This window comes from Apodemus sylvaticus, chromosome 2, assembly GCF_947179515.1.
Source record: "Apodemus sylvaticus chromosome 2, mApoSyl1.1, whole genome shotgun sequence".
Lineage (NCBI taxonomy): Eukaryota > Metazoa > Chordata > Mammalia > Rodentia > Muridae > Apodemus > Apodemus sylvaticus.
The window spans coordinates 19,375,843-19,391,101 of record NC_067473.1 but is presented as its reverse complement, the minus strand read 5'-3'; the positions used below and the strand labels follow the sequence as shown (position 1 = coordinate 19,391,101).

Below are 15,259 nucleotides of genomic sequence, written 5' to 3'. Positions count from 1 at the left end.
TGCCTTCATTTTCATTATATTCTAAAAAAATCTTTGATTTCTTTATTTCTTCCTTGACCAAAGTATCATTGAGTAGAGTATTGTTCAGTTTCCATGTGAATGTGGGCTTTCTGTTGTTTTTATTGTTATTAAAGACCACTTTTACTCCATAGTGATCTGATAGGAGGCATGGGATTATTTGTTGAGATCTGTCTTGTGACCAACTATATGATCGATTTTGGAGAAGGTACCATGAGGTGCTGAGAAAAAGGTATATTCTTTTGCTTTGGGATGAAAAGTTTTATATATATATATATAAAATCCAATTGGTCCAAAGCTTCAATTAGTTTCACTGTTTAGTGTCCCTGTTTAGTTTCTATTTTCCTGATCGGTCCATTGAGGAGAGTGGAGTGTTGAAGTCACCCACGGTTATTGTGTTAGGTGCAATGTGTGCTTTGAGCTTTAGTAAAGTTTCTTTTATGAATGAGGGCGCCCTTGCATTTAGAGCATAGATGTTTAGGATTGAGAGTTCTTATTGTTGAATTTTTCCTTTGACCAGCAAGAAGTATCCTTCTGTGTCTCTTTTGATGACATTCGGTTGAAAGTCAATTTTATCTGATACTAGAATGGCAACTCCAGCTTGTTTCCTGAGACCATTTGCTTGTAAAATTGTCTTCTAGCCTTTTATTCTAAGGCAGTTTTTGTCTTTGACACTGAGTTGTGTTTCCTGTATGCAGCAAAATGTAGGGTCCTGTTATTAGTCTATGTTTTTTATTGGGTTATTGAGTCCATTGATGTTAAGAGATATTAAGGAGTAGTAGTTATTGCTTCCTGTCATTTTTGATGTTAATTTTATACTTGTGTGGTTATCTTCTTTTGGGTTTGATGAAAGAAGTTCAATACCCTGCCTTTTGCAGGGTACAGTTTCCCTTGTTGTATTGGTGTTTTCCTCCTACTATCCTTTGTAGGGCTGGGTTTATGGAAAGATATTTTATAAATTTGGTTTTGTCATGGAATATCTTTGTTTCTCCATCTATAGTGATTGAGAATTTTGCTGGGTATAGTAGTCTTGGATGACATTTGTGTTCTCTTAGAGTCCGTATGAGCTCTGCCCAGATCTTCTAGCTTTCATGGTTTCTGGTGAGAAGTCTGGTATAATTCTGATAAGTCTTCCTTTATATGTTACTTGCCCTTTTTCTCTTACTGCCCTAAGTATTTTTTCTTTGTTTAGTACATTTGGGGTTTTGATTATTATGTGATGGGAAGTATTTCTGTTCTGGCCCAGTCTGTTTGGAGTTCTGTAGGCTTCTTGTATATTCATGGGCATATCTCTCTTTAGGTTAGGGAAGTTTTCTTCCATAATTTTGTTGAAGATATTTGCTGACCTTTTAATTTGTAAATCTTTACTCTCATCAATGCCTATAATCCTTAGGTTTGGCTTTCTCATTGTGTCCTGGATTTCCTGGATGTTTTGGGTTACAAGTTTTTTGCATTTTGCATTTTCTTTGACTGTTGAGTCCATGGTTTCTAAGGTATCTTCGGCATCTGAGATTCCTTCAATCTCTTGTATTCTGTTGCTGATATTTGCATCTATGCTCCCTGATTTCTTCTCAAGGTTTTCTATCTCCAAAGTTGTCTCCCTTTTTGATTTCTTAGTTGTTTCTACTTCTGTTTTCATTTCCTGGATGCTTTTGCTCAGGTCCTTCACTTGCTTGTTTGTGTTTTCCTCTAATTCTTTGAGAAATTTTTGTGTTTCCTCTTTCACAACTTCTGCCTGTTGATCAAAGTTCTCCTGTACTTCTTTAAGTGATTTTTGCATTTCCTCCTTATTGCCTACTAGCTTCTGACCCATATTCTCCTGAATTTCTTTAAGTGATTTTTGTGTTTCCCTTGTAAGGGCTTCTAGCTTTTGATCATTTTTCTCCTGAATTTCTTTAAGAGATTTATTTATGTCCTTCATGTGTTCCTCTAACAGCATCCTGACCAGTGATTTTAAATCCAACTCTTGTTTTTCTGGTGTGTTGGGGTATCCAGGACTAGCTATTGTTGGAGAATTGGGTTCAGATGCTGCCATAATGCCTTGGTTTCTGTTAGTAACGTTTGCCTTTGGCCATCTGGTTCTCACTGGTGTTAGATGGTCTTATTGTCACTGGCTGGTGCTTCAACCTCCTGTGGACCTTTAAGGTTATTTCTACACAGTGGATGACTGGGTTTCCTCTGGCACAGATTGCTGATGTCCTGCCTTCCTCTTTTGTGCCTTTGGAGCCCTGCTGAGTCTTGCCTCAAGCAATGTTATTCTTGGGTTGTCTCAGTGAACCAGGTGTTCCCTGACTGCTCTGTCATGGTGTGAAGATGGCAGAGGAGAGTCACTCCCTCTGTTGATCCTCAAGTAGGACACAGGCCCCAAGACAGGCTGACTGGCAAGTGAACTACCTATGTGCTCAGGTCCTAGGCACAGGCAGACCCCTGGCGGTTTGCACCCCAAGATATCTTAAGCTCGGGATAATACAGTACCTAGTGATGCTTTTCTGCCCTGGCAGGCAGCAAAGATGGCTGCGAGGATTCACTCCCTCTGCTGCTCTCTATGTAGGACATGGGCCCCACGACAGGCTGGCTGGTAGATGAACCGCCTATTGTAAATCTTTAATTTTATCACAATGTGTTTTTACTTCCCTTTTCAATAAAAAAAAGAAAAAAGAAAAAAGAAAAAAAATTGGCTTAATATTTCTAATTAATTCTTAGTCTGTGGATCGACAGAAATTAAACTTTGAACAAACCAATTCAGTTTTAAATTCACTTTTCATTTGAGATTTTCCCAGAATGCTATCAAAGTAATTTTGCACCCTAAAAAAAAAAAAAATCTTAGATTGTACTCTACCACTTCCCAATCCTGGCTGTCTCTGGTTAACACCCAAATTCCTGAATCACAAAACATTCCAAGCTTTTATTCTTCTTCTTCTTTTTTTTTTTTTTTTCAGTTGCTCCTCAAGACACTTTTCACTTCAGCAAAAAGTTCACATGAAATTCTTTAATACTTTGAAGGCAGTTATGTACTCCAAGAATTTGTACTCCAGTTCCCCACCCTTCCTCCACCCTTCCTCCATCCTTGGATACTCACAGATCAGAGCTTCAAAGTTGCCTGCCTTAGCTCCTCCCCTTGAACTGGGGTAAACAAGCTGTCACTATTTTAAAGACTATCATTTCTCTTTGTCTGTGAAGTCAGACAGAACAAGAAGAAATACACTTGATTCAGCTACTCTCAAGATTCTTAAAGGATTAAATTTCTCCTTTTTTAAGCGCTTACATCTGGAAGCATTCAGATAAAAGGTAATGTACAACTATTCTCTCCAGGACTATTCTTATATGTTACAAATTTACTCTTCCAAATGTGTTTGTTTAGCCAGGGATTTACATTCAAAATACTTATAATTAAAGAGTTTATTTATTTATTCCAGTAAAAATAACAAAATTAAGTAGTTAAAGCCTTCTGGGTTTTTACACTTGTTAGTCACATTCTAAGAAGAAAATTCTGAAATGTCTTTGTGTTCACTTTCCTTCTTGTGAATATGAAGGCATTGTATTAACATTTAAGCACCTTTGTTAGGGCAAATATGTTTATGTATACATATATGCATGCATGCATATAATATGCACTAAGCCATATTTGTGTTTTGAATAGAATATGTTTGTATAGTATTGCAAGACCTTTTATTTGAGAAACTTTTATGTTTAGAACTGAATCACTTCCTTTTTCACCAGGGTACGGCTAGATGTAAGACAAAGCTAAAATGTTTCCCTTTAATTTTTAAACTATTGTTCCAAGAACAATCTATTCAAAAATTATGTCTATCACACCCAATCAATTCAACTAAAACACAGGACTAATAACTTGAGAGACATTTCCTTAGAAAAGATGAAATATAATTATATAAGAGATAATTATTATATAGGCTTAATTTTGATTTAGTTTTTTTTTATTTGACATACAAGATTCTGATACTGTGCTATAGTTTTATTTACAAAGTCTTTGTACCCTCAATATTTCTTCTTATAATTAAATTTGTCTCTCTGTGGTGATAAAATTTCATTTTGTCAGGTTCATTTTAAAGGTCTATGAGTTTATCCTCTCACTATCCATCTTTAGATATTTGCTAAGGGTATCAAGTTGCTAAAAATCTCAATAAATACATATTATATTTATCTTATTAAAACACTTTTGTGGTTAAAAGTCTTTTCCTGATCAAATTTATTACAATAATATTTTTGTATCTGTCAAATTAAAAGTTTATTGTTGTATTTATTATCTACAGAGTTGAAAAATTCTCTGTAAATATCTGTACCAGCTAGCTGGCTAAAAAAAGTCAAAACCCATGTCAAGATTTTATTAAAATCTAGAGTGTTCAATACATCAGGACATGAAAATTGAGGTTCCAGATTCATGAATTCTTTATTCCTAATCTTCTTTATCAAAACTGATTTACAGCTGCCATTTTACCATCCTTTTCAGAAATAAGAATGAAGTTAAATAAGTAAAGTCATTTAGAAGCACTAAGGTAGTCATTCTGTGAGACTGGAAATATTCTACAACTTGCCAATTAAAAAGCAATAAAAATCTTCATTTTTACAAAGCAAACAGTAGGTCATCCCTTAAATCTATGTAACCTTAGAAAAATATTATCTACAAAGAGTTCATTGGAAAGACAACAAAGCCGTTGTTAATCCTATACATGAATGAAAGAAATAAATGATCTACTTATAGTCTTCCCAAGTAGAAAAATAAGGAAGCACTATATGAGGGGAAAAGATCAGATATTTAGGAATTTCATATTCAGTAATTTAGGAATTACTTAAAACTTCCTTTAAACTTGTCAGAGGAAAGTGAATGAGGGGAACGAAGCTCAAATCACTGACTGATTGGTACTTAGAATGAGTCAATGAAAAGATATTTGAGGTGGTACCATGTATACCTTTACACCAATCAGTAAGTCAAATGTATAGTCAGGTGACAAATTACACAACTGAGCAGTAAGAAAAACAGATGATCTGAAAGTTGAGAACTTCAGACTACCTCTTTATTCTGATTTTCAAAATAAATATTAGAAAATTGAAAGGACTTTTAAACCTGGTTGTTTTGAAGTCTCTCAAAGCTGTAGAGATGTATTCAGACAAATGTTTTTCCATGAGTGCTACTCTGATCCAGGCTCTACCCTAAGAGGAACAAGAAAGAATCAAATGAGAAACTTAAAAAATATTTTCTATATACTGTCAAATATCTGCATAATAATAATAAGGAATAAATAACTCAAAGTAAAGAATAACCAGAAAAACATCTAAGAAGATAAACAGAAAATGTTGATTGTTAAAATATATATATACATATATATAGTCTTTCAGAAGATATATGACATCAAATTACAGCTATGTCCTCTGTATTTTGAATCAATAAAATTCATTTTATTCAAATAAATAAAATTCTACTTTAATATTCAAAGGCAACATGCTAGTTAAAATGAGTCCTCTTATAAAATACATAAAACAGAATCTTTTAGTATTCATTTCAACAATATTTTTTGAAAAAATATTCTACCCATACCTGAAGAGGAAGTTTTTATACTAATAGTAAATTACAATGTCATAAACCCATTCATAAACCCAAGTGATGAGTTATTAAATTTGGAGCTCATTTCCCCAAATTTAAAACATGCTACCAAAGATTTAAAATAGAAAACAACAAGAGGCCAGGGACTGAGGACGTAGCTTGGTGATACAGCATTTGTGTAGCATAATCCAGGTTCTGGTTTTATTCCCCCCGCCTCCTGCCCCCCCCCCAAAAAAACCCTCAACTCAGATGTCTGTGTATTTCAGCACAGACTCACAGACTAGCAGTTCTGACTTGTGAATAAACAATACTAGAAAGTATCAACACCTTTTAGTGTTAGACATTACCTAGTCCTTCTTAATATTCTCTACATAGGTGTGTGTGTGTGTGTGTGTGTGTGTGTGTGTTTGCTTGTGGATGTGTGGAGGTCAGAAGACAATTCCAGGTATCTTTGTCTCTTACTGCTCTGTATCCCCCACCCCTGACTTTCTTTGAGACAAGGTCTCTTATCCGACCTGGAGCTTCTTCGGTTAGTTGGGCTAGATTGGCTGGACAGCAAGTGCCTGGATCTATTAGTTTCTTCTCTAATTTCCCACACCTCCGACTTGGAGCTATGGACCAGAGCCATCATACCAGCCTTTTTGTGTGGGTGCTTAGAGCCTGGAACTCAGGTCATCAAGCCCGTGAAGAGAGCACTTTCCTTCAGCAGGCCACCTCCCCAGCCATGTTTATAGCCTATTTAGACTGAAAGAATGTAAGGAATAATATCTGTAGAAAGAATACAAAAGTACATTTTCTTTCATTTCTACCTAGTTCTTCCCAACTCACCAGCAAAATTCACACAACTGAATAACACAGAAACCCAAAGGCAGTGGGAATAAAGGTGCCTAATCAATACATGTTATGCTCAGCCACCGGGCTTGGACAAAAGCATGGGAACGTCCACAGATGCTGTGATTTCAGAGTGTGATCAAAACAGCCAGGCTGAACACAATGCGGCCAGGAACAAAATGAACAAGGGGATGGAGCTGCCAGCCCCTCCTCCACTACACTGACTTCCCGCTTGCCCTGTACACAGGCAGTGTTGCTTTTGAGGAGACCTGGAGGATCCCACACGCAGTGAGGCTGTTTGAAACAGAGGAAGGAAAAGCCAAGCTGCGAGGGGCCTCACAGACCTACGATTCTCACTACAAATTTAGTTTGGCCCATCAGCTAGACGTGGTTTGCAACTAGTAGTGGGTTATAAAATCAAAAGGCTACACTGTCACGAGTGTAGAGGCAAAGCAGGGTGCTTTCCAGAGAAAGTTAGGCACAGGAGACTGTGCTGTGGCCAGATAAGAGATGTGGGGAGAGTCCTGCTTCCGGATTTGTTAATTCCAATCCACACAGAGCTGGGCTGCACTTAATTTCCTGCCCTTGCATGTGTGTGGAACTCTCTGTTATGGTAACAAATTGTGCTAATTTTAATGATTTATTTTCTTTCAATAAAAGAACTTTTACTAGAGTAGAAAAACAAACAAGACTTATGAAGATTGTTGGCTACCGCGACATAGAAAACCTGAAGCAGTGTGAAGGAATTTACAGTTTATTATTTGGCCATGGTGAATTATTGAGACAAAAAAATATGAACATTGACAATAGTTTTAAGAACATAATTCTTATGCTTTAGGCTCTATTCGAAGACTTTTGTGTATATTAAAATAGTTCTCATAAGAATTGTATGAGTTAGGGGTACAATATTATCCCTACTTTACTACATGATGAAACAAAAAAAATTATGCCATTACTATAGAAAAAAAAATTTCATCATCAAACAGACTGATCTATAAATTCTTCTTTTTTGTCCAAAGAATGAGATATCATCATTAAAAAGAGAAAAAAAGATACCATAGTAAAGATGTATGTCTTGATATATTTGACAAAAGACTGTCACCTATTGACTACAAAACAATCTTTAAATTTTCTACAAATCCCCACCGAATAGAAAATGAATCTACTAGTAGAAGTATGTTTTAGGTATAGTTCAACCTAATTACTAGGATATTCAGATATTATTAATTTGTTTCAGATTGGGTGATTATTTTTCAAAGATTTTTCCCACTTCCATCATTTTTCAATTTTATCAGTGTGATGTTACTAATAATGCCTTCCCAGAATATTTACTGTCTATAGCAGTGGTTCTTAACTTTCCTAATGCTGTAACCCTTTAATACAGTTCCTCATGTTGTGGTAACTCTCAAGCATAAAATTATTTCACTGATACTTTATATCTATAATTTTGGCACAGTCACAAATCATAATGTAAACACCTGATGGTTATCCACCCCCATAAAAGCCTCAAGCCACAGGTTGAAGACCTGTGCTCTACAGGTTGTTGTCTTCATTCCTGGCATTTTATATATATACATGTTTTACTTTTGAAGAGATGTATTAGAAATCTATTAACCTCAGCAATAATCAAAAATGACCACAGCTTTTAGTATGCAATTCTAGAATGAATTTGCTTCACTGTAATTAAGTGTTGATATTTATTCTTTCTATTTTTACAGTTACTACTTATATGGTGGCTTGTTAAATGAATTCTTTCACAACTAATTTCAATCACTTAATGTTATTCAAACATACACAAAAGCTTACAGAAGTGTATTTTCCTTAAAGCAAGCTTTTTTATATATTACATTTCCATTGTCATTTTTTCAAATACACTTCAATTTTGATTATGATTTCCTCTTTCACCTAAGAGATACTTAGAGGTCCTTCAAAATGCCACCCGTAAATGTCTTGCTGCTTTGTCACTATTGAGCCCAGCTTACTTCCACCATGGTTAGAGAACCTTCCTTACATGATCCTTTTGGAGGTCATTGAGATCAATTATTGCTCTGCAAACAGTTAATGTTTGTATAAGTGCTATTTGTGTATGATGAGACTTCTATTTATGGCTAGCTCTTTTAAAATACCAGTTTCCTAATACTCATCTTTGCTCCTATTTTTAACCCACTGTAATTACTTAAGAGTTTATTGGATTTCTCATACACAGTTCTATTTCTTTTGTAGGTTTTCTTGCTATCAGTCAATTTTTCTTTTCTTTTTAGGGACCATGAGATTTGACAGTTTTTCCATGTACCCCAAATGGGCCTTGAACTTGGGACCCTCTTCCTTCAGCTTCCTGAGTGCTGAGATTCCAGGCATGCACCACCACACCTAGCTTGATGTTCTTTCTTGATAGGCTTGATTTGATTGAATAACGGATATTGTTAACAATAACTCTCAGCACCAGGATGCTTCCTCTCTCCACAGTTAATTTTTTTCCCCTTGGAGGCATGTAAAAGAGCAACACTTTTAGGCCTTTTTAAATTTTTGTTGATCTTTCTGAACTGTCTTTACCCTCAGTATGAAAACTTTCTGGCCTCAAATGAAAGTCTGGAGTGTTTACAGAACATCCTACCTAGTTTTTCCAGAACTTTAACCTCTTATTTTTACAAAATAAAATGAAAACATTTAGTCTGCTGTTTTATCTCCTGCTTAACCCTAGCTCACAGACTAAGTGTTCCCCCTTTCCCAGGACTCATACCATGCCCCCTTATCCCCCCACCCATCCCTTCTCACTCTGACATATAAGCAAGCATGTGTTGTATGGCTTTGCAGCCCTTGTCCTTGTAGCTGCAAGGTTAAGATTGTGGTTCTAGCTAGTACACATCCATTGGGATGTGGGTCAGGCCAGGCTAGACAATAGGTGTGATGCTCCCTCATCCTCAAACGCTTTAAGTATCGGAACCCCGCCCTCCAGAATGCTCATAAGTCTGGGTGGGCAGCACCAGGACCTTTCTGTTTAGGGTCACACAACATGCAGGCCACTGGAGGGAACTGTACAGCCAAGTTCATGGCAGCAGACAATCAAGTCATGCTCTCGGAGGTTGGCAGCTGATGCACCCCTCTCGTCCTCATGGTTACTGGCAGTGTCCACTTTTAGCTCACAGAGACTTCGGGCATTTTCACATTCTGGTTCTCACCCTTATTCCAGACACTGGGGGAACCTAAGCTGTACAAGATTTACATTTATGAGTTTTTGGTTAATACCAGATGAAGCAAATCCTGTTTTTGTAAAATTCCCAGTTAAAGACCTTTAATAATAGGCCTTTTCTATTTATTACATTTTCAAAGCTTTTTATTTTGGCTTCAAGTTAAAACTATGAAGAATATGAAGAAGTAATGCTCTACTTCAAAAGTTGTCTAACATTGATATTTAATACTTTGGAGACTACTGAATACATATCCTAACAAATTAAAAGAAGGGCCTTGGTGATGCCAATGTTATTATTTCCTCTACCAAATGAAAAACTGAGACTCATGGAGAATTCTTTTCCCTCACATACGTGCATTTAGCTACTCTGATTGAATCCCACACGATTTTTCAACTCAGATATCATCATGAGACTTGGAGGAAAGTAACTGTGGAAACCTGATGTGTTCGAAAGGTTTTGGTTATCATCATAGATCTTCTTCATGAAAATGACTGATTCCAAAATACATTTTTCTCACAGCAAAGTGAGAAGCTGAGGACCTAAATGCAGTCCCCTGTGATATACTTTGGCTCCCAGTTCTGACTTTTTAAGAGACTTCTGTGTGTGCGAATGTTGTGTCTCTGCTTTAGTATTTTAGTGAAACCTATCAGAATGCAGTCCCAAACAGGCAGCAAAAATACCTAAAGAAGATGAAAAAACTTTTTAAAATTATCACAGTTAGTGCCACAATTTTTTGCTTGTATAGATTTGTTTCACCAAAAAAAAAAAAAAAAAAAAAATACAACTAACCTTCTAACCTAAAAAAAAATGAGATATCATTCCTAAGTCATAAGGAAAGCATGGAAACAAAGCTAACACAAACTCAACTAAGGCACAGTTTTTGTTTGAAAATTTTAAAACAATGAACTAAGTCATGACTTGATCTTCAAACTGTAAATCTTTATTTTTCTATTTATGACAGCCCAATAAAACATAAAACACTTTCCAAATTAAGGCTAACATACCTTATGTCTGCATCTCAGACCTTTTAAAAAAGGTTTTTATTTTTATTTTCTTACAAATTTTAAAAAAGGAAGACTCTAAGATAGCGTTTAGGTAGATTACATCTATTAATATTCACTGTACCTAACATTCTAACTCAGTGAACGGGGAAAGCTTGATGGCTCAGTGGGTAAGAGCACCATCCAGCAAGCAGGAGCCTAAACAACATAAAACCCAGCATGAGTACAGCATGGGCAGTCAACCAGCCAGCTCAGCCAAACAGCAACCTTGATGAAAGAAGACACCCAATGTGCATGCACAAATGTGCAAATCTGTACATCTGAATGCAGTATGTGCCACACACTGACACATAGATAGCCCCCCCCCCCCACACACACACACACCTTCATCAAATGATAATTTTAAAAAGTTAGATGCAATGTGGATAGGCCACTAAAACAAAGAATTTTTAATATATTATTGCATTAAATTCATAGGCTTATCTTAAACTTTGAATTAATCATATATTCATGCCTGCTTTTTGTAAGTCTACGAATTAGACATTTGGAAAATGTAAGTTAGGCAGGTCTATTAAATACTAAATTCTACAAAAAATTTTTAAAATATGTTTCCTAGTTATATCAATGCTATCAGAAAAGAATTATGAAGCTTAAAGAAGTGACTGCAAATTTTCCAAAAGTTTAATTTTTGCTTAAAAGCTTGACCACTAGCAACAAATATTGTCAGTTGTTTTATCATGCATATTCTTCAGGAAGGAAGGTATTTCTTTCAAGAAAATGTCTGCCAAATGTTTAAATCTGAAAAAAAAATGTGTGTGTGAGTATGTGTGTGTGTGTGTGTGTGCGCGCGTGTGCATGTGTATGCGCATGTGTGTGTGTGTGAGTGCCTGTAGAAGTCAAAGGATAATGATGCATGCTATTCCTCAAGAGCTGTTTACACCGATTGATGAGACAAGGTTTCTAGCAGGGCTGACTAGTCAACCCCGAAGGGTCTACTTGTCTCCTCCAGGCATACACTGCCATGCTTGGCTTTCAGCAGATTCTGAGAATCCAACTCAGGTCCTTATGTTTATGTGATAAGCTCTTAAATGAAGGTCGGTTGGTCTCTCTCTCCCTCACTCTATCTCCTAAATTACATTTTTAAGCTTTCTTTGCAATAAAAATAGTAGCCCAGAAAAAGTGCCTAGGTCACCTCACAATACAGACAATTATACAAGTGTCTTTATTGAAGGAACCATAGCATTTCAATATGCTACAGAAGTGTTTTCTGATATAACTTACTATAAAATCTAGGCTGGCTGGAACTCACTAAGTCTTCCAAGCTGGCGTCAAACCCTCAAGCCTCCCTCTTGCCTCAGCCTCCCTAGTCTGAGAGTACAGGCATGCATAATCCTGCCCAGCCATTTTGTACATTTTCTTCTCTTTTCTTTTTTTTTGATTCATCAGGTTGTACTTATATATTTATTCATTTGTACATACATACGTGACAATTTAAAAACCTGTGAATTTGAAAGGAAGAAGAGAAAGTGTGACTGGTCAGAGGGAAGAGAGGAAGAGGGGAAATTATATACTAATATTTTTAATTAATAATAAAGAAAAATTAAAAATTTAAACTATTATAAAAATGATGTAATACACAATTCTGAATTCTGTTAAAAATAAATGGGGTATCTTGTGAAAGTGAAAAGGTTACAAAATGAATCCAAATAGAAATTATAAAACTGAAAGCTAAAAACAGAAAAAGTGCAAATGGAAAAAAAGGCAGTCATTGTATGTGGAGAAACTGCTAAGGTCTCAATAACAGACCCACTCTTCTTGCTGCATACCTTGGCAGAAGCCAAGGCTGTATAAGCCTTTATGTCCTGAAAGGGATGATAGAATCCCTTTTAGAGCAGAGGCCCAATCTCTCTCACCTTAGTGTTCTTTTTTTTTTTATTAAATATTTTCTTTATTTACATTGCAAACTGGAGGCATTCTGCACCTTTTCATACACCACTACCTAGGCAATACCACTGCCTACATTTGTGCAGGCTGAGTCACCACTGTTTGTGCATTAGTAGTGTAAATGTTAACACGTGAAAAGAAAAGGAATACTCAAGTGTTGGTTTGGAGATTACAGATCCTCAAAGAAAGGCCTTGAAGACACCCAGGATTCTGACTTCACCCTGTAGCCCAGGCTGGCCTTGAAGTCAAAGAGTCACCTGCCTCTGCCCCATGAGTACTGGGATTACAGGTGTGAACTATCATGCCCAGATTGAACAGGATATATTTCAAAGAGCTTCTTAAAAGGAAGACTATAGTGAGTAAGTTTATCTTTCTGCTATTCAAGATCCATCAGTGATCATTCAACAAACAATATCAGAAAAAAGTACATACAATGAAATAAAAATAAAAGATAAAACCCCTAAACCAAGGGTCAACAACTCAGGTAATGTGCAAATTCCAACAACAACACAACAACAACAAAACTTTTTTTTAATACAGAGTTCAAATATTTTCAGTTCAGATAAAATAGCTTATAATTAGATTAGACATACTTCATGTTATCAAGTCTTACCTTAGCTCTGGAGGAACTGACATTTTCCATATTTTCAATACTACAGATACAGTTTTGTGAAACTTTCCGGCAAGCCACTTTGATGTAGTCCCAGAAGCTACGAGGGCTTTCATAGCCAAACCAGGTTACTTGACCTTCAGAAGATAAATTGTAACACAGGATAAATAAAACTAGTCTAGAAAGTTCAAAATGCAAGAACAGTGAATTCTGAATAACAAATGGTAAGCAGTGTACTAGTAAGGAAAGGACTTATCATAGTATTGAAAAATCCTGATTTAATCCCATTGTAAATGGTGTCACTTTTGAATATCAACATTGACAATGTTGCATATAGTCACTCTGTAATGATAATACAGTCATTCTGAATTGTAGTTATGCACATGAAATGAAAAGGAACCAGACACTAAAAATATCTTATTGTTTAAGGTTTTTCACTAGAGCACAGGAAGTTTTCTCTGCACTTCCTGGACACTGGGTAGCATTGTTGTTGTTGGAATTTACACATTAACCTTACAAAGTTTTAGAGGTTTTAATAATATTTATTTCATTGTGTGTACTTATTTTCTAATACTGTTTGTTGAATCATCAGTGTTGCATCTTGAAAAGTAGGGAAATATGAACCTACTCACTACAATCTTCCCTTTAAGAAGCACTTTAAAATACATCCTGTTCAAGCTAGACATTCATTTATGTGTGATTGGTTGGATTCTAAAGCCTTTTTCTACTTTGAATAAATAGAAAATACATTCAAACGAATCTTTTATTCCTCTCTATAAGGTTAGATCTCAAATCCTGCAACACTTGGTGGTTGACCCTACAAGCAAATAAAATCCATTAACATTCCACATTTACTGCAGATTTCCTAACCCAACCTCACCTACAGAATTCTACTCTCATTCATCTACTGTCATTTAGTCACCGACCTGTGAAGACGCAGGCATATACCATCCTCCTTTCCTATGGCGGATTCATTTTATTTATTTATTTGCTTATTTTTTTCATTTAACCACATCCCCTTATATTTTCTCTTTTATTGAAGATTTTTTCCTCATATATCCAGATTAGGGTTTTCCCTCCCTCTCCAACTTCCCTCCCACTGAAATCCACCCCTTTCTGTCTCTGGTTAGAAAACAAACATGCTTCTAAGAGATAACAATACAATAAAATAAGATAAAACAAAAACTAACACATTGGAATAGGACTAAACAAACAAATGGAAGGAAAAGAGCTCAACAGAAGAAACAAGAAGCAGAGAACCACTCATTCATATACTTAGGAATTTCATAAAAACACTAACTGGAAGCCTTAAAATATGCACAGAGGCCCTGGTGCAGACCCCTACAGGCCCTTGTGCAGACCCCAGTCTCTGTGAGCTCACATGTGCCTTGAGTATGCTGTTTTAATGGAATATTTTCTTAGTGCCGCCCATCCCCTCTGGCTCTTACACTCTTTTACCTTCTTTTCCGTAAGGTTCCCTGAGCCTTGAGTGGAGAAATTGATTATACATCCCATTGAGGGATGAGTATTACAAATTTCTCTAACTCTCTGCATTATGCCTGGCTGGTACATATGAGTAGCGGGCATATATTATATGAGCCTCGCTGTGTGCTTAATATTTTTAAATGTATGTTCATTTTAAAATTTTAATTGAAATATAAACTGCATTACTTCTCCTCTTTCTTCCTCCAACTCCTTCTATGCCCCCCACTCCTCAAACTTTTCTTTTCTTTTATTAGCCACACAAACAATATAAATGCATAATATAAATGCAACTCACTGAGTCTGTTTAGTGTTGTGTGCATATGATTATATATACTTCGTATTTTTAAGTGGAATATGAGAAGCTTCTTTACATTTCGGTTGCCTGGAAAGATTAACCTTACCCAGGAAGGTTGTTGAATCTTACTATCGAAGCATTTGCTTTTACTTTTTAAATACGTGCTTCCTTATTTGGCTCTAGGTATTTGCCTGAGCACTTTCCTTCCATAGTGATTATTCTTTTCAGGTGTTTTGTTACAAATTGCTATTTGAAGTTCAATGTCTTTTAAGATATTTGAGTAACTCTCAGCTATGGCTACCAAATGGATGGTTTAAAAATTAA

The 15,259-nt window shown here is 35.9% G+C and overlaps 2 protein-coding genes across 3 annotated transcripts in view; one reads left to right on the top strand and one right to left on the bottom strand.

The window, feature by feature from the left end:
• Window positions 1-15,259, bottom strand: part of Rundc3b (RUN domain containing 3B) — a 111,191-nt gene that overhangs the window by 58,582 nt on the left and 37,350 nt on the right. For both annotated transcript variants that reach the window (XM_052173152.1, XM_052173153.1), the window contains exons 3-4: window positions 13,159-13,292; window positions 5,102-5,187 (exon numbers count right to left, since the gene is read on the bottom strand). In XM_052173152.1, the coding sequence (XP_052029112.1) occupies window positions 5,102-5,187; window positions 13,159-13,292 (220 nt within the window). The remainder of the gene's footprint in view (window positions 1-5,101; window positions 5,188-13,158; window positions 13,293-15,259) is intronic.
• The window catches only part of LOC127678299 (ATP-dependent translocase ABCB1), a 146,192-nt gene continuing 134,136 nt past the window's right edge, over window positions 3,204-15,259 (top strand). The window contains exon 1 of the mRNA XM_052173146.1: window positions 3,204-3,306. The gene's annotated coding sequence lies outside the window, so the exon portion shown is untranslated. The remainder of the gene's footprint in view (window positions 3,307-15,259) is intronic.